The 26519-nt window shown below is 41.2% G+C and overlaps 1 protein-coding gene across 1 annotated transcript; it reads right to left on the bottom strand.

Annotated features, from left to right (window-relative positions):
- Window positions 1-3154: 3154 nt before the first annotated feature.
- On the bottom strand, window positions 3155-23369 carry LOC125463683 (uncharacterized). The gene is made up of 9 exons (XM_059653546.1): window positions 23129-23369; window positions 19631-19704; window positions 18721-18777; window positions 17290-17409; window positions 15023-15149; window positions 14571-14595; window positions 12315-12471; window positions 8561-8731; window positions 3155-5912 (listed from the first exon to the last, which is right to left on the bottom strand). The coding sequence occupies exons 2-9, from the start codon at window positions 19637-19639 to the stop codon at window positions 5058-5060; spliced, it is 1521 nt and encodes a 506-aa protein (XP_059509529.1). The 5' UTR covers window positions 19640-19704; window positions 23129-23369; the 3' UTR covers window positions 3155-5057.
- Window positions 23370-26519: the final 3150 nt, after the last annotated feature.

Genomic DNA, 26519 nt, shown 5'->3' with positions numbered 1-26519 from the left:
CATCAGATATATCACAGCTTTAAGATCTATTATGGTTTTGTTTTCACACTGATCTGTGAAACTATGTGGAATTAAATCATATCAGCTTTATACTCAGATGTGTCTCTGTCATTGTTCAATTCTTTTCCATTCAGCAAAGTGTTTAACCCACGCTATCAGCGTTTTACAGCTATCCAAACATTTTCAGTTTGCAAGAATATTTCCTGGGCAAGAGAAGTTTCTGGAAATTTGTTTTTGTTAACACTGTGTGTTGATTACGACAAAAATCTGGTTTCTCAAATGATCAGAGCCATAAAATGTTTTGTAGATATTGATTACTCTGGCTGCTGGAAAGAACATATATTTGTCAAAAAAAAGAATGTACAAGACCCATCAGGAACTCATCTTCCTAAATTCAATATCCTCTTAATTACAGAATCATAGAGATGTACGACATGGAAATAGATTCTTCCATCAAACTTGTACATGCTGACCAGATGTTCTATATTAATCTTGTCCCATTTGCCAGCATTTGGCTCATATCCCTCTGAATGCTTCCTTTTCATTTACCTATCCAGATGCCTTTTAAACGTTGTTACTGTCCCAGCTTCCACCACCTCAGCCGGCAGCTCATTCTATGCATGCACCACCCTCTGCCTGAAAAAGTTGCTCCTTAGGTCCCTTTTAAATCTTTCCTCTCATACCTTAAACCCACGCCCTCTAGTTTTGGACTCTCCTACCCTGGGGAAAAAAAACCTTGTTTATTCACCCTATCCATGCCCCTCATGATTTTATAAACTTCTGTAAGTTTGTCCCTCAGCATCTGACACTCCAGGGAAAATATCCTCAGCCTGTTCAGCTTCTCCCTCTAGCTCAAACCTTCAAAACCTGGAAGCATCCTGCAAATCCTTTCTGAGCTCTTCCAAGTTTCACAAATTTCCTATAGCAGGGAGACCAGAATCGCACAAAGTATTCCAAATGTGGCCTAACCAATGTCTTGTATTGCCACAACATGTCCTCCAAACTCTTTTTCTCAATGCACTGACCAATAAAGGCAAGCATAGCAAATGCCTTCTTCACTATCCTGTGTACCTATGACCCCACTTTCATGGAACAATGAACCTGCATTCCAAGTTCAGCTGGACCGTCTCCAACACATATCTTCCTGGACCCTTCTGTCTCCAACTCAGGCAACCACCTACAAACCGATGTCCATTTCAAGCCCACCAACTCCCACAGCTACCTGGAATACACCTCCTCCCACCCAACTTCCTGCAAAAATTCCCCCCTATTCCCAATTCCTCCGCCTCCGCCGCACCTGCTCCCAGGATGAGGCATTCCACTCCCGCACATCCCAAATGTCCTCGTTCTTCAAGGGATGCAACTCCACCCCCCCCCCCCACCTCCGCCGCAGTGGTCGAGAATGCCCTCAACTGTGTCTCCCACATTTCCCGCACCTCATCCCTCACACCCCACCCTCACAATAACTGCCAAAACAGAGTCCCCCTCATCCTCACATACCACCCCGACAACCTCCGGATACTACGCATCATCCTCCGACACTTCTGCCATCTGCAATCTGACCCCACCACCCAAGACATTTTTCCTACCCCACCCTTGTCTGCCTTCCGGAGAGACCAGTCTCTCCGCGAGTCCCTTGTCCGCTCCAAACTTCCTTCCAACCCCACCACACCCGGCATCTTCCCCTGCAACCGCAGCAAGTGCTACACCTGCCCCCACACCACCTCCCTCATCCCCATCCCAGGCCCCAAGATGAGTTTCCACATCAAGCAGATGTTCACCTGCACATCCGCCAAAGTGGTATACTGCATCCGCTGTACACGGTATGGCTTCCTCTACATTGGGGAAACCAAGCTGAGGCTTGGGGATCGCTTTGCAGAACACCTACACTCGGTTCGCAGTACTGCACCTCCAAGTCGCGAACCATTTCAACTCCCCCTCCCATTCCTTAGACGACATGTCCATCCTGGGCCTCCTGCAGTACCATAACGATGCCACCTGTAGGTTGCAGGAACAGCAACTCATTTTCCTCTTGGGAACCCTGCCGCCCAATGGCGTCAATGTGGATTTCACCAGCTTCAAAATCTCCCCTCCCCCCACTGCATCCCCAAACCAGCCCAGCTCGTCCCCACATGCCTAACCTGTTCTTCCTCTCACTATGGCCTCCTCCTACCTCAAGCCGCACTTCCATTTCCAACCTACTAACCTCATTCTGCCCCCTTGACCTGTCCGTCCTCCCTGGACTGACCTATCCCCTCCCTCCCTTCCCACCCATACTCTCCTCTCCACCTATCTTCTCCTCTATCCATCTTCAGTCCGCCTCCCCACTCTCCCTATTTATTTCAGAATCCTCTCCACATCCCCCTTTTCCTATGAAGGGTCTAGGCTCGAAACGTCAGCTTTTGTGCTCCTAAGATGCTGCTTGGCCTGCTGTGTTCATCCAGCCCCACACTTTGTTATCTTGGATTCTCCAGCATCTGCAGTTCCCATTATCTCTGCAATCCAAAGTCTCTTTGTTCAGCACCATTCCCCAGGACCTTACCATTAACTGTATAAGTCCAGCCCCAATTTGACTTACCAAAAATGCAGCACCTCACATTTATCTACGTTAAACTCCATCTGCCACTCTTCAGTCCCTTGCCCATTTGATCAAGGTCCCAGTGTATTCTAAGGTAACTTTCTTCGCTGTCCACTATACCTCCAACTTTGGTGTCATAAGCAAACTTACTAACCATACCTCCTATTTTCATATCCAAATCATTTGTATTAATGATAAGAAACAGTGGACCCAGTACCGATCCTTTTGGCACACCACTGGTCTCAGGCCTCCAGTCTGTAAAGCAACCCTCCACCACCACACTCTGTCTCCTACTTTTGGGACAATTCTATATGCAAATAGCTAGTTTTCCCTGTATTCTATATGATCTAACTTTATTGACCAGCCAGCCAACTGAAGTTCATACAGACAATGTCCATCTCTCTACCTTCATCAATCGTCTTCGTCACTTCTTCAAAAAACTCAGTCAAGTTAGGAGACATGAATTCATCAAACTCAATGTAAATAGATAGCACGTAAAGGGAATTCTATTGCAAGTGTTTTTATTTCAACAAGTGCATACATTCACTGTGAACATAACTATAATTTTGCATACAAATTAATGTGTAATTTCTTAATGGCACTTAGTATACATGATGTTCACATAAATATCTAACTCAAAGCGATATTTCCAGGTTAATTAAAGAGAGCAATTTAAGTAAACCTTATTGATAAACCAATTCATCAAACATTGTACATATTTAAGGTTGTGGGGGTAGTTAGCTAAGTTGACTGGGGTGTGGTTCAGAATAATGCCAACAATGTGGGTTTGATTTATATTTTGGTATGATCTGGGGACCTTCTTTTGAGAGCAGAAGGTAAAGAAATACAAATGTCAATAGCCTCTGAGTTAACCAATGTGTCTCCTAACTTCATTCCTAATTGGCTTGCCTCTGACACTGTATCCCCTGGTTCCAGAATCTTCCTGCCCACTCCCACCCAGAGCACACAGCCAAGATAAACATGCTTCCTGCATCTACCTTGGTCATCCTTTTAATTATCTTGTAAACCTCTATGCAATCTTTTCAAATTCTTCTGAACTCTAGAGTATACAGGCCTACTGCCCTGAATCTCTCCTCAAAAGTCAGTCCTGTCATCACAGGAATTCATCTGGTGCTCCTCCATTGAAGTCTCTCTGTAGATACATTGTCATCTTTGATGAGGGAAACACAACTGCTCACAATACTCCACACGCACAGCACTCATGAAATGGAGAGTTGTTTTCGCGATTTTACAGCATTTAGTTGCAATATTTTTAATGCGGTACCTGCCGTTGTTCCTGATAATTGGCGGCATTGCAAGTAATTTTTTAAAATTTCTTTCCAAGTTTCATTATAATTTTTGTCATAAAAAGGAGCTTAAACTTCCTGATGCAACATCGTGGCTGAAGGGCCTGTACTGCACTGTAGTGTTCTATGACTGAATGGAAAATTTCAAGAGTGGTCCATCGGGCAGTTAGGGAGGGTGGTGGCTGATAGACCACTTTAAGGCAAAGCCTCATGTAAATGGAGCCAGCAAAATGTTCTCCTCAAATGGATGCCCAGTGGCAACCTGCAGAGTTCAGGCTGGCACAATACCAGGCAACACAAAGGCAGACAGTCAAAAAAAACCAACAAAGTACGTTATCGGGTGGAGAAAGGGGAAGTTTGAGATGGTCTTGCAGCTGCATAAAAGGGTATCCTGGAGTGGTAGCAGCTCAACTACTTTTCTTGGATTTAGAGCAACACCTACTTTCTCTTCATGAACACACAGAAGTAAGTACATTGCTTACATTTAAGAGCTATCATTTCTGGTTTGACAGTCTCTGGTACATTCTTAGTCATTGAAAGGTGCTTCATCAGGCCAAACTGATTCTAAGACAAAGAAGTAGAAATTATGAGGGGTGACTGAAGCTTGGTCAGAGCTAGATTTTTAGATAGCTCTTAAAAAAAAGCAGAAAATTTGGAAAGGCAGTTTCACGTGAGACTCCAGAGTTGAGCACTTAGATAGCAAAAGGCACAGCTGCCAACAACATAGTGAATGGACAAGCGGATTGATGAAAACTGATTTTCTAAGTGGATTGTAGGAATGGTGTGCGGAGATAAGTAAGAGTGAGACTGTGAAGTGATTCTAATATGAAGATGAAAACTTCCAATGTATTGTTGTATTGCAACAACTTAATTGCAACTCCACAAACAGACTATGAAATTCTACAACATTGTGAACACTCTTTCTGGTCCTTGTTCTTTTTGCTGCTATTTGGGATACATTTACAGGCTGGCATTTCATGATGATATGCAAATGAGGCATTATTTAATGTGTTCTACCATTTTCATCCTAGCAATGCTGAGTGCAAGGGATACCTCAGCAAACAGTTTTATTGTCCACTACACTTAAAACTTAAAAGGCCAATTTCTCTCCTGCAATCTATGATACAGAAATTCATTGAATTATGGAAAAAAGTCTATTTGAAAATATACTGTCAAGACTGAAATACTTCTAGTGCAGTACTGTCTGCACCAGATGGATCGTAAAATGATAAATGGTCACCCACATTAAACCCTAGGGATTTGAGATTTTCTATGAGTCTTCGGTGTTTTCTAAGAATCAGATCATTTGGTAGATGAACTTGTTTGGTTGGAGAGTACAGAATTGTTCTCTGTACAAAATACCCAAGCCTCATAGCAATTTGCGGGTTTGCATACAGAAGCTGGCTTAAGGATTCACACTCAGCACAGTTCCCATATTCCCAATATGGATGTTCACAGTGTTCTGGCCTTGGATGATAAATTACGTTCGGGAACATGCTGAGGCATCTCTCACAAGGTGCTCTGGGTTTTAAATATGCACGTTGCTTAACAGTCGAGTTATTTTCTGGACCATCAGTGTTCTGGACATCTCCTGATCTCACCACAGCGTGTTCATGTTGATTGTTTGATGCAGTGCCTGCTTCAGAAGGGCTTTCTTTACTGAAAGTTATATTGTAAGCCATGGAGTACATGGCTTCAGGGAACAAAAGACATTGGTTTTTATACCAGTTGCCAATACATACTGCCAGGCTAATACCCTGGTGCCACGTTTTACAGCACAATATATCAATCATAATTTCTTTCTGCTGTCTTCCTCTACATGACACTGAAGCACCAAAATAATTGTCTGTTTTCTCATTTGTGATGTGAAGATTCCAAAAATAGCAGTAGCTGATGGCTGTTGATACAAAGATATTTCCACATTTGTTACTTTTAGCATCAGGAAGTTCCAGAACCATTTGTTCAGTCAGATGCAACAGGAGCTTCAAAACCTCATCAGCTTTTCTTGTTTGCAAGACTTCAACAACCTGTAAAAACAAATAGGTGTTAATCAGAAAGAAACAGCTTCTATTTCAGCAGAACCTTTCAACCAAAGGCTTGGTCATGGTCAAAGGATTACTTCTGAAGTATAGACACGGTTCTGTAGGAAAACATTGAAGATAATTTCCACACATCAATCCGCAAACAAGGGTAAAATAAACAATTGATCAGTCCGTTTTGCTGTTGTAGGTGAATGACGATATTTGCAGAATGGCATCTGACGTTTCACAAACAGCAGCATGCGATCTTTTATGTCTACTTGAACTTCACAAAGACAGTTTATTGTCTAATTTGAAATACTACACCTCTGTCAATGCAGGAACTGAAATGTCAGCCTGGATTAGGGTAAATTTGAATCCGCAATCCAATTCCATGGCGGCAGTGGTGCGACTGAACAAGTTGTCACAAACACAAACTAACAACGAGCCTCCATGCCTGGATAATAGCCTGGCTTTTTGTTCAGATGCTGGTTGGTACATTCAGTGTGATAAATGTTCATGGTACACTATCATGAAGCGTAAACCTGGGGTCTAAAATGGACAGAACCACATATAGTTTTTAATTGGATTTGCTTTTCTATACAATGAAGGTGAAGAAATAGAAGGACCTAGATTTAGTTTAAGAGATAACAAGCTGTAGAACTGGATGAACACAGCAGGCCAAGCAGCATCACAGGAGCAGGAAGGCTGACATTTCAGGTCTAGACCCTTCTTCAGATATGAAGTGTATAGTTTTAGTTTAAGTTTTCCTTTCTGTGAATTGTGCTGGAGAGTCTGAAATTTTGTTTAGATGAACTTAAATCAGCCTTGGGGATGAAAGTAATCGTTTAGGTGATAATTCATTGCCTTAGCAACAAGAGTAGAAGAAAAAAGGGGGGCGGATGGAGAAAATTGAACTTGTGTCCTATGACAGAGAGAGAGAGAAATTTAAACAATTTCTTTCAGAAATCAGAACCATTCAAACAGTCAGCAAGTGGCCAGTTTCCTTTGGTTAGAAGCAGGTTATTTAGAGAAAATAAGAGCTTGTAAGCCCAGCAGTACAGGTTAGAGTCTCCAGACCAGTCAGGGAAGACAAAAGAAATCCCGAGTGGTTTAAAATTAACTAAAGCCAGTTCCAGAACAAAAGGCCGTAGAAGAGAAGTTTAAAGAATCCATGTTAAACAAAACTGCTCAGGAATTCCTGGGTAAAAAAACAGCAAAACATGTGAGTGACAGTACTGGCCTGAACTGGAGTTCCATTTTCAGGTACTCAAAATCAAGTTAGGGCAAGATCTGTCTTTTCTAAGTTTCACTGATTTTCCTTCTGGATAACAAACAGGAATATTCAGAGGTACAATGACTCTCACAGAGTGTCAATAAAATATACACAACAAATAAAACTTGGGATAAGGATAATGAATAGGGAGAGATTAAGAATCAAAGTGAAGAGGGCACATCTATCACGCATCTTGATGGGAAAGAGGACTCAAACACAAACTAAGATAACAAAGTGTGGAGCTGGATGAACACAGCAGACCAAGCAGCATCTCAGGAGCACAAAAGCTGACGTTTCGGGCCGAGACCCTTCATCAGAGATGACGAAGGGTCTCGGCCCGAAACGTCAGCTTTTGTGCTCCTGAGATGCTGCTTGGCCTGCTGTGTTCATCCAGCTTCACACTTTGTTATCTTGGATTCTCCAGCATCTGCAGTTCCCATTATCTCAAACACAAACCACGCAAGTTGCATTCTGCCTTCATGGTCACTGTTTGTCAACAAACTCAACTCCATTGCTCGCGGATACATCAATCTCCTCCATAACAAACAAGATTACCATTTTGGAAGTGATTTTGTAGCTCCTTTGACAAGGCATTCTCCCACCTCCCTCTGGATGATTCCCAAAAGTATGTCACTGAAAACAAATTTAACAATGTTCCTGTACCATCTAAAATGACTGTCACCTGTAATGTCTATTATGTGTGCCCAACCAATCCTGCCCCTCTAAATATCCAACTGATAGGAGATTCTGAGGGAGTTCCCAAATATGTTGGCAGGATCCTTGGAGGAATTGAAGTGGTTTTTTTTGTCTTTGGTTAGGGGTCATTTTCCCGTTAATACAAAGGTATTAACAGTGACTAAGGTCCTCTGCATACATTGTACGCGTTCAGCATGTTCAGTGGGAAGGAAGTATGAATTCTTTTGTAGTACACTTTGCAGATAGCTGGTGAATAGGAAATGATGGTCATCATTGATGTGATCTCGACATTTTGAGCTCCATTTCCTGAAGAAGCATCAAGCATTGAAGGTGCATTGTGCATCATACAAACTGCCTGTCTTTGCTTATCCAGATTCAACTTTGATTCAGTATCAAGGTCATTCATAATTCCAATAATTTTTCAATGGAGGTATTCCAAGTAAAATTGTTTTGGTTTGCTCTGGACGGTAATATTGGAGGCTACAAGAAAATTCCTGTGCCCTTCCAGCAATCACCCCATGACTGAGGAAAACCTGTTCTGCTGTTTGCTTACATAAGAGTATTAAAAGAAATGAGAAGTGAGCAGGGATTAGATTAATGGCTTGGACTTAATTAACTAAGCGGCACATGTTTATGTCCTGTAAAACATTACATTACATTTCTCGGGATGAAGTTATTAACTTACAGCATCAAGTAGCACCGTGAAGGGAGGGCGCGTTGGAAGATGGGTGTTGTAATCCCGGAAGACATCTGGGTACTTGGCAGATAATACCTCAAGTTCTTTTTTTGTAAAAAATAAGTTGGGTTCAATGGCAGGATCATTAATGTTCCCACAAAATAATATTGTGTGCAATATCTGTAAAATAAAGAAACATTAGAACATAGAACATAGAACAATACAGCACAGAGCAGTCCCTTTGGCCCTCGATGTTGCGCCAACCTGTGAGCTAATCTAAGCCCATCCCCCTACACTATCCCATCATCAACAAAATACACACGTGTATTCAAAATTACGTATTCATTGCAAACTGGTTGAGTTAGAGATTTCTAAAAAAATTTAAATGTGTGTAATATGTAGAGGGCATCTCATCATTGGAAAGAAAACAGAAATTAGATTAAGGATCAAGAGGAAATGGTAGAATGTCAGGGGCTCATCCTTCATTAGATACCATAAGACCGTAAGACATAGGAGCAGAAATTAGGCCATTCGGCCCACCGATCTGCTCCACCCTTCAATCATGGCTGATAAGTTCCTCAACCCCATTCTCCTGCTTTCTCCCCATAACCCTTGATCCCCTTGATGATCAAGAACCTATCTATCTCAGTCTTAAATGTACTCAATGACCTGGCCTCTACAGCCTTCTGTGGCAGTGAATTCCACTCTCTGGCTGAAGTAGTTTCTTTTTATCTCCATTCTAAAGGGTCTTCCCTTTACTCTAAGGCTATGCCCTAGGATGATAGACTCTCCGACCAATGGACGTATCTTCCCAACATCCACTTTGACCAGGCCATTCAGTATTCTGAAAGTTTCAATTAGATCCCTACCTCATCCATCTAAATTCCCATGAGTATAGTCCCAGAGTCCTCAAACATCCTCATATGTTAAGCTTTCCATTCTTGGGACAATTCTTGCGAAACTCCTCTGAACCCGCTCCTGAGTTCATCCTTCCTGAAATATGGGGCCCAAAACTGCATGTAATACTCTAAATGGGGCCTAACCAGAACCTTATAAAGCCTCAGCAGTACATCCCTGTTTTTGTATTCAAGTCCTCTCAAAATAAATGCCAACACTGCATTTACCTTCCTGACTACTGACTCATACCCTGCCCTCCATTAGTGAGTATGAATTGGAAACACACCCATGATTTACCAAACCATGGAAGGCATGCTGCAATTCCATGGTTGTTTATAATCTAGTCATGGGATGTTGATATCATTAGCAAAACCAGCATTTACTTTCAATCCCTAAATGCTCTTGAGAAGGTGGTGGTGAGCTGCCTTCTTGGACTGCTGTAATCTTTGTGGTGTAAGTACCAAGACAATGCTGTTAGAAAGAGAGTTCCTGGATTTTGTCCAAGCGACACTGACGAAATGGCAATATATTTCCAAGCTGTGATATTGTGTAACACGAAGAGGAACTTGCAAGTAGGGTTGCTAGCAAGCATGCGTTGTTCATGTTTTACAAGGTGATAGGGATTGGGAGGTGCTGTTCGAGGAGCCTTGGTAGGATGCTGAAGTGCATCTTGTAGATGGTACACAGTGCTGCTAATGCATGCAATTGCCGAAGAGAATATATGTTTAGGGTGATGACTCGAGTCAATTTAATGAATTGTTTTGCCCCGGATGGTGTCAAATGTTCTTGAGCATTTCAGGCTTGCAATCACCCAGGGAGGTACGGAGTATCCCATCACAGTGCTGATTTGTGCCTTATAAATAGCGGACACATTTTGGAGAATTAGGAATCACCACCATCACTATGCTGCCTATTTTCAACCTTTTGGGAGTCATCATTGAGCAAAAGTTGAAATGATCCAGATATTTCAACATTGAAGAGGGCACTGTGAATAGTGGCTCTCCTCCTGCCCCTTGGAACCTTTCCGATATTTACATGCTCAGGTCTGAAGTGTGACTGAACACTCAGCACACTCCTGGCTGGGTTCAGCGGGAGCAACACATACCAAATCAGGAGAAAGGGAAGGGCAGTTTGCTTCATCATTGCTCATGCTATTGGACTCAATATTCACCTTGCCAATAAGAGTGGACCATGCCTGTAAGATGCACTGTAGCAACTCAGCAAAAATATTTTTTGAGCAACTCTCTCCCTTTGGAAACTTATCACCCAGAAAAACAGACGTAACAATGTCCTGGGAAGACGACCAGTTCAGGGTTTCTTGCCAAGTTGACACTCCTTCCCTGTCACTGGTTGAATCTGCTGGAAATCCTCTACCTGACACATCTGTGGGAGCGTTGCAAGAACTTCAGTGGATCAAGGTGAAAGTGAATATTGACCTTTTTAATACAGCTAGCAATGGAAAATAAATCTGACCTCATTTGAGAGCAATGATAAAAAAACAGAGAATATTATTTTATTCATCATTAGTAAATAATTCCAGTACTTTTTCTTGTTACTGCTCCACTCTGATATCATGCCCAAGTTGCCATCATATCGGAAAAGTGTGGTAAGTAGATCTCACAATTAGGAGTTGGGTCATTGTGATTTGCTTGTAGATTATAAGGCCCCGTTGCAATTTAAGGGGTCATTACATTTAAAGCTGTTCTGGGTGCAGAACTGAAAATATGTTATTTAAGAGTGTCTGTGAAGTTGATGGGAGGGCTAAGACAGATAAGTGGCAAAACTGGGTGAATGTATCACCATGAAGTTAGGCAGAGATGGCCAGTGTATTCTGTGCCAATGACAACATTTACACAAATCAACTCAGAGCCTGGGCAAGATTTCTCCAGGCTAGATAAGTGAGAGTGACGAATCTAATAATGTACCAAGTAATTTAGCCAAGAGTCTGAATTGTCCTCAGATGACATTTAAATGCTTCAATACCTTATCATGTCCAGTGGATCATATGATCTTTCACATCTCCAATCTTTACCTGAATACCCTTTCCCACTCAGTCTTTACATGTAAACACTCTGCTTTCCTCACACAAACATCCAGCTGATTGGTGTGTATGCATTTCTAATGCTCCTATTATGGGCTGCCTGCTGACAGCAGTTTTCCAGCACTGCATGCAGAAGAGACAGATCATTCTCACCTTCTGCAAAGTTATGGCAACCCAAAACAGCAAAGAAAATTGACACCTCATGGTAGACTCAGAAATAATTGCTCTCCTTGTTGCAGTATTCTTCATAATAAAACATCCCCTCCCACATCTCTAAGAATCCAAGCAGAAGCACTTCTGCACATTTTTAATTGCGCTTTCACTTTCAGATAGACTGGTTTTAGATTCAAACTTTCAGTTGTATTTCCAAAATAATTTTCAATGTTATTGCTTCCTAAAGATAATGCTGGTCTTCAAATCTACCATGCATCCCTCTGATCTCTATGAAGGGAAAGCTTTTAGGTAATACTGGATGAAGCCACCAAAGGAGCTGAAGGTGGAGAAGTGGCAAGCAGCAGGTTTGTGATGATCTTATTAATCAACTCAGCCAGACAGGAGCATAACACAGTGGATGTGAAAGACAGTGTGGCATATAACGTGGTTCATATGGAGCAGGGATCTGGCACAATGGATCGCTGCCCTGTCTGCTCATTCACCAAGTCCCAGAAAATAATTATGTGGTTGACACCTTCAACTTCAGTTCAAGACTTTCTAAATTAGTAAAATCCCCAGTAATAAATTCAGTAGGATATTTGTGAATCAGAAAGACAACAGGATCAACCAATTTTCAACTTGATGTGTTTTATGAACAAGTTAAAGCGGTACCTCTTTGAAGTAGGATCTTCCTCTATCTTGCGTGAGCTTTCCCTCTCGCACAGAATTTGCAAAGAATGAACGAGCCTTGTCCAAAAGCTGAAATCCACTTTTGACCACAGTTTGCACCTGAGGGTTTTCACATTGTACAAAGTGCACCATTTTCTTCCTTGCAGAGAAAGACAATTAAGCAGGTCACAAAAATGGCTATTTTCTAGGAATATACTGGGATGATTTTTTTCATTTGTATTACTTTTGACTGAACTTGGCTGATTTTGGGTTGACAAAAAAAGCAATAAAATACGAACAATACAGTCAACATCACCATAAAACTATCCCAAAAAGGATCTGTGCAGATCTATTCAGAGTCTGTTCCATGACATGTAAATAGGGATAGGTGGGTGTGAAGTGGGCTTTCATGCAATTTGCCACAATAAATATCCCAAACATGACTGCTGACAACCCGGTCACTACCTATGACTGAGCTGTATGCACAGTAACAGCAGTATTCCTGAAAACACCAATGCTCCTCGAAAGTTCAAGTTTGGGGTATAGGTGTTGCTGATAAGCCCTACATTCATTTCCTAGTTCTTCATTACAACAGAAAATGGTTAAGAATCAGCCATATTACTGTTTGTCTGGAATCACATATTGGTTAGACTGGGTAAAGAAAGCAGTTCGCTTTTCAACAAGTTTTTATATTAATAACATTTATATTACTTCCAGATTTATATATTTAATTGAAATTTAAATTTCCCAGTTGCCACGGTGGAAACTCATGTTTCCAGAACATTAGCCCAGGGATCCAGATTGCAAGTCCAGTGACATAGCCATAATGTTCTCACACCTTAGGAGCTCCTGCTCCTAAGACGCTGCTTGGCCTGCTGTGTTCATCCAGCTCTTACATGTTGGTATCTCAGATTCTCCAGCATCTACATTTCCTATTACCTCTGATACAATGTTCTCACACTTCTCACTTTTTCATTTCAATGAGATGGTAATTCACTGAAACATCAATATAAAGTGATGCAGATTCAGTTTTAACAATAAAATATATTCTGTACAAAAGAAGCAAAGATAAAACTGAATAAACCAAATTATTACAGAATACACATACTTAACAATTTCTAAATGCATGGTAAAAATTCAATCCCATTAATCCCCAAAGCCCTCAATCCAGAGAGAATTTCCTTCTCTTTCATCTCTTGAGGGATTACTTTAACTGTGGCTTTGCTGAATTGTGTATCACAGTAGTTGACAACAATGAATCACCAAAACCCAAAAGAACAATGAGAATGTCACCCCATTCCACCCTCGTAGTTTGGATTTCCTATCCACAGAATTTGTTCCTCTTCCTATGTTTACCACCCATGATATTTCTGCAGAACTGTCCATCTTGTCTAAGATAACAAAGTGTGAAGCTGGATGAACACAGCAGGCTAAGCAGCATCTCAGGAGCACAAAAGCTGATGTTTTGTGCTGAGACCCTTCTTGCCTGCTCTGTTTGTGAATGTATGTATGCACGTTTGCATCTAAAGAAGTTAAAGTTTATCTTTGAGTATTGTAATTGACAATCCATCTTACCACTTATTAAAGGATAAGTTTTGTTTTCTTGTTTATTGATGCAATCTGGTGTGATTTTAGAAAATAAGAACTCAAAGCTGAAATAGGTATGTTAACTTCTCAATCCTGCTCCCACAATTTAAAATGATTATGGTTGATCTCATCTCAGCCTCAACGCCACTTTCTTACCCTCTCCCCATAAACCTTTCACCCATTACTAAATTTAAAAAACTGTCAATCTCTTCCCATAGTTAGTCTCCCAGTGTCGAAATTTCTTTTATCTTAGATGATGATCAAAATCAGGCGAATTAACCATCCCAAAAATTAAGTTGTTCATTTATACATTTGTATCGACTTTTAGAACAATAAGGCTCAAGTTACAGTGCACTCTTCCCATCAGGGTTGTGGGACCGATTAGTTCATCATTGACTACTCTGAGAAGCTGACAGTTCAGGGGTGATATTATCAACTCTATTTTTTGTCAGAAATCGCACTCTTCCAATGAAATGCATGCTTTGCACCAACATCAATCACTTTAATTCCTGACAGAAAACTTCTTTCAACTTAGCTGGCATGAAGTATTCGTATTTTAGTTGCTCGCTGATGGGAAATGAAGACTTCATTGTCTCTTTATATCAAAATTCTGTCAGTATGGCCAACAAGTGAGCACAACACACATAACACCAAATATTAAAGCTGACCTACCTTTTGACTTTAGACACAGTTGGAACTAGGGAAAAAAAATTGGAATTGCACTTTGAAATTTCTGAGCATTGCACAGGATTTATATATAAAAAACTGACTAAACAACTGGCCATCATAACAATATCATTATAAATGTTCATTATTTTAAAAATACATCATTTCATTTAAATTAATCTGTTTATTATCTCATTTAAAACAACAAATAGAGGAATATTGTTCTCCTGTGTTTATTAATTATATTTGATTACATATGAAATTACCAACTGCAATTTATTTCATTTTTTAATGTAGCCTCATTGGCAGTTTAGTCTCTGAATTCATTCATCATGTCCTTACATTATGCATAACTATGAAACAGGTAACATAATTGATAACATAACTCTGTGCAAGATAGGTTAGCCCCATTCATGGAGGCTCATCTAAAATTAAGGGTAGTACATCTGCAAACATACCTGGATCTGGTGGTATTATTCCATGTTCAATGAACTGTCGGGCTTTCGCATGGTACATGGGGCAAGTTAGTTGTAAACAGTGATTTGCCGTTTTCTCCGCTAGGCACAGAAAGTATGCCACCATCACCTGGAAACAAAATTAGCAGCTCCAACATTACAGAGTTTACAAACCTTTACAGAACCATACACCCATTTCAATCACAAACATAAGAACTGGGTAAAAACAAATGACTTTCATGTCACCTGCCATTGGCCTCAAGAAATCAATCTGACTTGTTTTTGTCATTTCCAACAATGCAAGTAGCAAAGGAGAACATGCAAGTATAGGTGGAAATGAAACCCTGCCCCATTTACTCTTTTATATTCAGTTTATTTATAAATAAATACTGCATTAATGCAATCCGTGTTTTATTTCTTGTGATCAAATAAATTACAATTGAAATGTACTTCTTTCAATTGAAGGTGATGAAACGAATTCTTTCACACAACAGAGCAGTGCAAAAAGAAACGGACATTTATTCTGAGTAGACTTGCTACTTAACACAAAAGAAACATCTATACATGTTTCTGAGCCATTCCTAAAATACAACTGATGGATTTTACGAGACTCTCAATGTACGTGCAACCATTTCAATCAGAACATGGTTGACCAGGTATGTATGTGTTGGCCCTTAAGTAGCATTGATGCTAGCTAAAAAGAGGCTCATAAATCTGACAGTCACATATTACATTTGAGAAAGGTCAATTCATTAACAGAAAATATCACTGTTTTATGAATATGGCTAAGTGTCTCAAAATTTATTAAAAGAAGTGTAATAGCAGGATGTATGGCAAAAAAACTCCCACATTCTACGGCAAGATAATTGCCCTGATCTCCCCCATTGAGGAATTAAAAGTGACTCTTCACAATTTTCACATTTTCTTATTAAATTAAACTCATTGGCTGCAGTTTCTTTATTGAGGGGTTTAGAGGCAATGAAATCAATTCATTTAACATGATTTGAAATGTGAAGGAACAGACTGGAGGCCTGTGACCAGCAGTGTTCCACAGGGATCAGTACTGGATCTTCTTTTGTTTGTCAGTTGTGTAAATGATTTGGATGAGAATATAGAAGGTGTAGTTAGTAAGTTTGCGGATGACACCAAGATTGGTGGCAAAGTAGACAGTGAAAAAGCTTTTCTAAGGTTACAAAGGGATCTTGATCAAATGGGCCAATGGGCTGAAAAATGGTGGGTGGAATTCAATCTGGATAAATGCGAGGTATTACATTTGGGTATTACAAACCAAGTACTTGTATAATTAATGGTAGGGCCTTGTTTAGTGTTGTGACAGCAGAGGGACCTAGGGATGCAGGTACATAATTCTTTAAAGTTTGCATCACATTTGGACAGTGTGGTTAAAAAGGCATTTGGCACGCTTGCCTTCATTGCTTAGTCCTTTGAATATAGGAGTTTGCATCTTATGTTGAGGTTTTACAGAACATTGGTGAGGCCTCTTCTGGAGTACCGTGTACCGTTCTGGTCACCCAGTTATTGGAAGGGTGCTATCAAGCTGGACGTGGTTCTGAAGAGATTTACCAGGATGTCGCCGGGTATGGATGGTTTGACTTATAAAAAAAGGGCTTCTTTCACTGGAGCGTAGGAGGTTGACAGGTGACCTGATCGAAGCTTATAAAATAATGAGAGGTATAGATAGAGTTGATGATAGTTGTCTTTTCCCTAAGATGGGGAATTTCAAGACGAGGGGGCACATTTTTAAGGTGAGAGGTGAGAGAGTTTAAAAAGATATAACAGGCAAACCTTTTGCAGAGGTGGTTCACATGTGGAATGAATTTCCTGAGGAAGTGGTGGATGCAGGTACAATTGCAATGTTTAAAAGACATTTGGATGGATACATGAATAGGAAAGGTTTGAAGGGATATGGAACAGGAGCAGGCAGGTGGGACTGGTTTATTTCTGATTACAGTCGGCATGGACTGGTTGGACCAAAGGGTCAGTTTCCGAGCTGTGCGACTATGACTCAATAAGATGAAATGTTGGATAAATTTGTTAATAGTTTTACAGAGACATTGGGAGTTCTGATGAGGTATCCCAGTTGAAATCTTATCAATTTTCCTTTCAAATGCCATTGTTCCTCTGAAGTAGACCAGACAGTGACAACGTTGTGTGAGTGTCTTGTGGATTAGAATTAATAATTACTTTCACTCCTGAATAGTGGGGGGTCAATCCAACAAGAAGGAGAAAGATCAAAAACTTTTTTTTAATACCTCGTGGTTCAAATGCTTCCTGGGACACACTTTGTTTCTGCATTTCCTGTGACGAAACCAGTCCAGACAAATCTCTGATGAATCCTTGCAGCTCTGTCGATGTTGAAACTTACACGGTCTCTGTGGAATGTGAGATATATAAACTGCATGTTGGTATGAATTTCCAAGAAATATTCACAGCAGAACATTTAAATGGATTCTCTTGTAGGCTTGCACTTCATCCACTCAATTATTTTCTGTGCTGCATCCAGAAAATATCTTTATGGAGCAGTAGACAAAGAAAATGATACCCCGATGAAATTAGTTTTCTATTTGGATTGATGAGTACATGCTGAGGTCTGGAATCCAATGTGACTACACGGCCAGCCTTCCTTCTGGACAGGCAACCATTGATACAGTGATCAAACCAGCCTCCTCCAAAGCCTGTCTGTCCTCCAGTGGGTGGGCTCTAATGTTACCTTGCTCTACTTCTCCCTGCCCAGTTGTGATCGGAAAATCATCTGAACTGGCTTTCCTTCCCACTCTCACATCACCATCTCTAGAGTTCCTCAAAATTCAATCCTTGTCCTTCTCCTGATTCCCACATACACAGAACCTCTCAGAAAATACAAAGCCAGGTTGTCCAGGGCTGGGTGAACAGAAACTTCCTACAATGAAATAGAAGGGAGAATGAAGCCAATTGTTTCTGGTCCACATCATGCCCTGTTCCCTAACGACGACATCCCCCTCCCCACCCCCTATCTGATGCTGAAGCAGCCCATTCAGAACCTTGGTATCAATCTGACACAAAGATGATCTTCTCCCCCCATATCTGCTCCAGCAGCAAGACTACTTAATTTCACACCCGAAACATTGCCTATATCCATTTGGTGCTGTTGTTATATTTAGACTGAGCTTTTCCATTGCTCGCTCAATCAGTCTCCTACACTGCATAAAACATAAATTTGAGCTCACTCAAAACTGCAATCCACAAAATGTCACAGTTACCCAAAGAGATGAACTTTGGGCCCTGTTCCAGCAATACCTCAAATTGAAAATTCCCCTCCTTGCTTTCAAATTTCTCAATGGCTTCGGCTCTGTTTGTCTCTCCACTCCTCTGGTTCTAAAACCTCCTGAATATCTCAAAGTTCATTTGATTCTGTCTTCTCACACATCCCCAATTCTAATTGCTCCAACATCAGAAGCCATGCCTTCAGTCGTGTCACCTCTGAGCTTTGCATTTCTTCTGTAAACAACTCTCGACTTTAAAACCTACCTCTTTGAGCAGTTGTGGTCACCTGTCCTCATCTTGCTTTATACGCCGCATTTGAATTTTGTTTGATATCACCATGTGCAGTGTTTCAAGTACTATACATAGCAAGTTGTGTGTATAAACAGCAAACTTTCATGGACAAAGATAAACCGCAAGGCAAGAACTAAAACCAGACTTACTTTGGAACAGTGATTATATTGGAAATTAAAGCAGTCAATGTTTTCCAGCTTGTAGCCCTGCATTAAAAACAAAGTTATTAACAATTTGAAGAATTGCCAGCCAAATTCTGCAGATTAAACTTGACTAGTTATGTTTGCCTGTTTTTCTGTGAAATACAAGTTATATTTGGTCATCTTATTTAAGAAAAGATATTTCACCCAGGCACTTCAGAGATGGTTCACCTGAATGATCCCGGTATGGAGGGAAATTTTGTGTGCAAAGACGAAACAGGTTGGGACTCTGCTCATTGGAATTTTGAAGAATGAGAGGTGTTCTCATTAAAACATTTAGGATTCTTAAGGGACTTGACAGGGTAAATGCTGAGAAGATGTTTTCGCTCATGGGAAAGTCTAGGGCCAGAATTTCAGAATTAAGGGGCGCCAATTTAAAACTGAGATGAGGAGAAAACTTTTTCTCTCAGAGAGTTATGAGTCTTTCGAACTCCTTGCTACAGAGTACTTGAGTATAATTAAAGTTGAGACAGATATATTCTTGATCGGTAGTGGAATCAAGTTAAGGGGAAAGGGCAGGAAAATGGATGTGAGGAATGTCAAATCAACCATGATGCTAGTGAATGACAGAGCAAGCTCAAGGAGCTGAACAACCCACTCCTGTTCATATTTCTTAAGCTTACAATTCAGAGAGGTAAGCCATTTGTAAAACAAAATCTTTATCTTTCCAGTACAATGCTCATGAGCCTAGCTCCCTCATCACTTGATCACTTTACAAGATTAGCAGGACACCTTCCCAAACTATAACTAAATATAGTTTTAACTAAATGCTCATACCTGGATTCTGGTTCTTACAGATAAGCATCAACTAATTATTAAGAATTCCTTTTGAATTGTGTAATAAAGAGGAAGAACTTACCTGCATCATTAGTCAATGATCATGACTTAATCAGTATAGCTTGACTGAATGATTTTTTTTCTGTTTCATAAAATCTAGAACGACACAAGAGGACACATTTGCATTATGCTTAAGCCCTAGAAACATCAGGCATTATGTAGATAAAACCACACTGTATTTCAGAAGGAAAATTAGCTTTCTTACAGGATTGTCATATTTTGACAATCAAATCCTGAAGAAAATAATACAGAAGGTCATGAAACTCCATCAAAGATTGAATGAATTGATATAAACTGTGCAAAGCATGTCAACCAATTTGCATATGCTCTTGGGATTTCAACTTAAGCATGTACTTCATTAAGTAACATTACTGAGAGTTGCAAGCCATATGAAGCCAAGGCGAAATATTATTTTTCCAGTTTTAGTTTTGTTTTCTGCTGTGAGAACATTTCTTAGGTAGGAATGTGTGTTGAGAATGTGCTGGTCTTATTAATTATTACTGATTATGTTGAGGGAATATCAATCTTAATAGATAATTTGCATTAATTTATTCAATTAAAGATATTAAAAAGAAACACAAAATCACAGGAAGCCACTGAGCTCATCATGATTGCATGGGCTCTTTGGAACAGCTACCCAGTCAGTCCTATTTCCCTATTCTTTCTCCATCGCCCTGCAACTTATTCATTTTCAATGAATTATTATCCAAGTCTCTCTGTAAGGTGTGCCAATCTCTTGCACCATTCTTCCAGCCTATTTCCACAATCTTTCAAGCAAGGAGTTCCAGACTTCCATCTGATCCCAACAGAAAAGTATTTATTGCTCGGACTGCCTGTCACTGTGCAATTTACTAGCGTGTACGTTACTAACTAGAGTTGTACAACAGGAGGTAAAATTTGACAACCAAGGACATTACTGAATGAATGAAGATACACATTTCCACAATATAAAGTATTCAATTTTACTAACTTTTAAATAATCATCATCTTAGGTAATTAGACTTCACATCAAAAAGCAGAATTAACCACAACCTCCAACTGAACGCTCCTTTTCCACTGAAATGTCTTCAGACAGCCTTTGGCTGTTTTTCAGATATTTACTTATTTATTATTGATCAGAAATGCATATTTATTTGAAAGTTATGCATTTTCTTAGGACCAATTCTAAACTTTTCAACAACTGCCTTGGAAGAGAAGAAAGGTGAAAGGATGTAAATGAAGGTATGTTAGGGAAAGAATTGGTTGTATTGTGTTTGGGTCTTGTTTATATTGCATTTAGTAGATGCTCTGCCTTTCACACTTTAACTTACACCTATCTTTTACATCTTCTTTCTTTATCCACTGTGAGCAACCCCTTTGTCTGTTGCACTGGGTCTCTCCACCATCTGTCCTCTTCCTCATTCTCTGTCAAATGTATTTTAAAAATTCCAACACCTTTCAGTCAACACCATAATCCCGACCAGACTAATATCAAAACTCCAACATCTAGGTGCCGGCTCCACCCTCTGCAGCTGGATCTTCAGCTTCCTGACCCACAATCTGCAATCAGTGTAGATCGACAACAGCGCTTCTCCATGATAATCCGCAGAACTGGTGCCCTACAAGGACGTGTACTCAGCCACCTACTGTACTCCTTGTATACCCAGGAGTGGGTAGTCAAATCCTAAATGAACGCCATCTGAAATTTTGTTGATGGCACCACCGTGGTCGGATGGATATCCAAGAATAATGAGTCAGAATACAGGAAGGTGATAGGGTGCTTGGTGATGTAAAGCAATGATAAGAAACTCTCTCTCAACGTCGGCAAAACAAAAGAACTGGCCATTGACTTCAGGAAGAAAGGAACATAGAACATAAAACATTACAGCGCTGTTCAGGCCCTTCGGCACTGGATGTTGCGCCGACCTGTGAAACCAATCTTAAGCCCATCAAACCTACACTATTCCATTGTCATCCATATGTTTATCCAATGACCATTTAAATGCCCTTAAGGTTGGTGAGTCTACGATTGTTGCAGGCAGGGTATTCCACTCCCTTACTACTCTCTGAGTAAAGAACCTACCTCTGACATCTGTTCTATATCTATCACCCCCCAATTGGTCATGCCCCTATCTACATCATTGGAGCTGAGATGGAGATGGTCGAGAGCATCAGGTTCCTGCGAGTGATGATCATCAACAATCTGGATAGATGTGATGGTCAAGAAAGCACAACAATGCCTCTACTCCCTCAGGTGGCTCAGGAAACTCAGCATGTCCATAAGGGCTCTCTCCAACTTTTACAGATGCACTGTAGAAAACATAATACCTGTGTGCAATACAGCCTGGCACGGTAACTGTGCTGCCCTGGATAGTAAGAAACTACAGAAAGTTGTGTGCACAGCCCAGAACATCATGAAAGTCAACCTCCCATCCGTGGACTCCATTCACGCTTCTCACTGCCACAGAAAGGCTGCCAACATCATCAAAGACCCATCCCACCCTGGTAATGACCTCCTACAATGTCTTCCATCAGGCAGAAAATACAGAAGCTTGAACAGACACACCAGGTTTAACAGCAGCTTCTTCCTTGCTGTTACTCGACTGCAGAGTGGACCTCTCTAATTTCAAATAATGTTGATTTTGCTTTGTGCACCTCTGCGCATGTATAACCTTGTCTGTGCTCGCTCTATCTAACACTCTATGATTTGTATGTCCTTGTTTGCTATGATCTGCCAGTATTGCTTACAAAACAAAACTTTTCACTGTACTTAGGTCCATGTGACTACAATAAATCAAATCAGTTCCAAAGAATTATACTGCATTCCAAATGTTAACTCTGTTTCTCTCCAAATGCTGCCAGACCTGCTGAGATTCTCCAGCATCCAGTGCATATATTTTAAAATATGTGTCAGATATAATAGGAACTGCGGATGCTGGACAATCCGAGATAACAAGGTGTAGAGCTGGATGAACACAGCAGGCCAAGTGCATCATAGGAGCAGGAAAGCTGATGTTTCGGGCCGAGACCCTTAATCAGAAATGGGGGAGGGAAAGGGGGTTCTGAACTAAATAGGGAGAGAGGGGGAAGCTGATAGGAGATGGATAGAGGAGAAGATAGGTGGAGAGGATACAATTTTAACCCCTCTGTGAAGCGCTTTCTAAGGATGCCTACCCTGAAGAAGTTACCCTCCCCCCTCCAGACAAACTTCAGGGGATCTCTCTCCCACTGCAACTCTCTCCTAACTTGTCTGTCTCCTCTCCACCTATCTTCTCCTCTACCCATCTTCTGTCCGCCTGCCCCTCTCTCCCTATTTATTTCAGGAGCCCCTTCCACTCCCCCATTTCTGATGAAGTGTCTAGGCTCGAAACGTCAGCTTTCCTGCTCCTATGATGCTGCTTGGCCTGCTGTGTTCATCCAGCTCTACACCTTGTTATCTCTATTTTAAAGTATGTTTGCCTGTGTCAGCATTTAAAAACAGAGCTTCCTTTTGCGCGGAACCATTTACGCCCAGTACCCGTAATTATTTCCAAATACGTACAATCAATGGTCCACAGTCCAGTATTTCAGAATCGACTCACGCAGGATTCTGTGCAGGAATCAGACTGAAGAGTGGGCTCACTGTGAGATTGCACTGAATGGGACTGGTTAAGCGGGAGGTGGAGAATCCTTAACTGATTCTGAAACAATATCAGGAATGTCCCCGTATCAGCCCAGTGGGGCACAGGCAGTTTGCCAGCGAGTCTGGGCGGGTCAGTCGCACAGAGACTCGACGCAAAATCAGAGAAATCGAAACTTACTGAACTTCCTGCTTGTGCTCGGAAGTCGTATTTGATGGGCAATGCGAAGCTCTGAAGGCGCCAATGGAACTGAAATACTAGGGAGGGTTTTTTCTCAAGGATTGAGAACAATTTTGACATATTAAGCTGGGCGGATGTAAATCCAAGGTGCACACAATCACAGTTCACAAAACTTTGATGTGATTGTAAGAAGTGACTGTGACGCCCCACTAATAGGATACAGTTTCAGACTGGTGGCTTCACGCTTAGACCAGACAGAGGAAAGATGGCTTTAAAGCTTTATAACTGATGTACCGCTTATTATCTCATTGGGTTTATCCACAGCTGAAGTGCAGTATTTTCAGAAAATATTGTTAACCACTAGAATTTCAGAGTCATGCTGCAGGAATTAATTCACCTCATTCTGTTTTGACAATTGATGTGAAGAAAACGATAGAAAGAAAATAGTTCATAGAAGTCCCACAAAACGTGACCCTGAAATGTGCTGACCACAAATGCTTCAAGTTCGGACTTTTTTTAACACAGGGTCTTCCACACTTCCACAATCTGGCAAGTTCACTCATGTCGCCGTTGATACAACCCGCACACTAGCAGCCAGAGGGACATCATGGGATATTGATGAAATATTGGAACAATGATTCCATTTGTCCCACAGACATTGATCTCTGTCTCACAAAAAGGGCCAAACTGTGCCTTGACTCTGGTCCGTCACCACCTTTTCACAGACGAGCAACAAATAGTAGCTCAGCCGGTGAAATCCACGGCCCGAGGCCAATACAAATGTGCGAAGTCCAGCCAAGTTCACGGCACGAATGCAGCACAGGGGACCATTTGACCCTTCGTGTCCATACTGGCTCACTGCAACAGCATCTCAGCTGGTCCCGCTCCTTCATTTTCCCCCCAAACCTTTTCTCTTAAGATCCTTACCCAACTCCCTTTTGAAAATCTGGATTGAATCTGCCTCCACCACACTGCCAGGCAGGTTCCATATCTGAATGACTCGCTTCATAAACTTTACTTCTCTTGTAACCATTGGTTTCTTTGTCAATCTATGCTGCCTGGTTCTCAAACCTTTCTTAAGGGGGGACAGTTTCTTTCTATCTGTTGTGTTGGAGCCAGTGCCTGAAAAACTGTCTTTCCAGCTTCTCCGTGTTGTCAATGTGACTGAAGTCCCTGACTTCTGAAACCATTTAAGTGCATCTTTCCTGCACGCTTTCAGCCTAACATCAGCAGTGTGGAAACTATCGGAAGCCATTCTGAGAGACAATTAATCTGCATCTGCAGAGGCAGGGATTTATCAAGACAGGCAGCATGGTTTTGCTAAGGGAGGTTATTTCTGAGCAAATTCAATAAATTTTTACAAGGGGTGACTGGATGTGTAGATGTGGGCAAAGTCTTTGATGTAATCTACTTGGACTTCATTAAGGATCTTTATAAGGTCCCACATGGGACATTGAGGGCAAAGTTAGGAGCCCATGTGATCCAAGGAAGTTTGGCAAATTGGACCCACAATTGGCTGAGTTGCAGGAAGTATACAGTGATAGTTGAAGGGTGCTTTCCTGCCTGGAAGTGTGGGTCCGATTGGATCCCACAGGGTTCAGTATTGGGGCCCGCATTGTTTGTGTCTGTAAATGATTTAGATTTGTATGTAGGATGGTTGATCGGCAGGTTCACAGATGATACAAAACTTGATGGGGTGGTAAATAGTGAGCAGGATAGCGTTAGATTAGAGAATATAGATGGGCTGATCGACGGCAAGTGAAATTCAATCCGGCTAAGTTTGAAATGATGAACTTGGGCGGATCCAACAAGGCAAGGAAATATGTGATGAACAGTAGGACCCCGGGAAGCACTGAGGATCAGAGGGACCTTGGTATGCATGTTCACCAGTCCCGTAAGATTCAGGACAGGTGAATAAAATGGTTAAGAAGGCATAGATTATACTTGCATTTATGAGTCAAAGTCTGAGAGCAGGTAGGTTATTTTAGAACTATTTCAGGTGCTGGTTAGGCCACAGTTGGAGTATTTTGTGCGGTTCTGGAACCCACGTTACAAGACGGATATGATAGCCGTGGAGAGGATGAAGATTTACTCGATGTTACCTGAACCACAGTCTTAGTTATGAGCAGGGATTGGACACTGCAGTTGTGTTCCTTAGAGCAGAGGAGATTGAGAGAGGACATGATTGAGATGCATAAAATTACAAGGGGCTTCGTTGTATTCAGGAAGAAACTGCTCCTCTTGATGGAGGACTCAAAGACCAGAGGCATAGATTTGAGGGAAGGTGCATAGATTTAGAGGAAATATAATGAAAAAAAATTCACTCAGAGAGAGATGGGAATCTGGAACTCACTGCCTGTAAGAATGATAAGGCAGAAACCTCATAACATGAGTATTTAGATGTGTATTTACAATGCCGAGGCATACAAGGCTATGGGCCAAATGCTGGAAAATGGGATTAGATAGTTGTTTTGACTGGCACAGATGGACAACGAGCCTTCTTCTGTGCAGTAGACCTCTATGTTTATGACTGTGACTCTATGAACCTCCAAAGTCTTCACTTTATTCCTAAAGAGTGGTTCTGGAACTGGACAAATGCTCTATTCAAGGCTGAAATGGTGTTTTATGAAGGCTCTTCATAACTTCCTTTTATATATTATCCCTCTATTTAAAAAGCTTGGGACCTTTCATACTATAATAACTCCTTCTCAACCTGTTCTTCCATTTTCACACAATTATGTGCATTTGGGGCAGCACGGTGGCTCAGTAGTTAGCACTGCTGCCTCACAGTGCCAGGGACCCGCGTTTGATTCCACCCTTGGGCAACTCTATGTGTGCAGCCTGCACGCTCTCCCTGTGTCTGCTGAGGCTTCCTCTGAGTGCTCTGGTTTTCTCCCACAAGGATTTGCAGGTTCGCTGCATTGGCCATGCTAAATTGCTGATAGTCTCCAGGGGTGTGTAAGTTAGGTGAATTGGACATGGGAAATGCCAGGTTACAGGGAAATGGGTCTTGGTGGGATGCTGTTCGGAGGGGCAATGTGCACTTGTTTGTCTGGATGGCATGCTTCCACACTGTGGGGATTCTATGATTCTAAGCCGCAATGCCCTCTTTAGAATTGTATAAGGTATTTT

The sequence above is a fragment of the Stegostoma tigrinum genome, chromosome 22 (assembly GCF_030684315.1).
Source record: "Stegostoma tigrinum isolate sSteTig4 chromosome 22, sSteTig4.hap1, whole genome shotgun sequence".
Lineage (NCBI taxonomy): Eukaryota > Metazoa > Chordata > Chondrichthyes > Orectolobiformes > Stegostomatidae > Stegostoma > Stegostoma tigrinum.
This window is presented reverse-complemented; position numbering and strand designations above follow the sequence as displayed.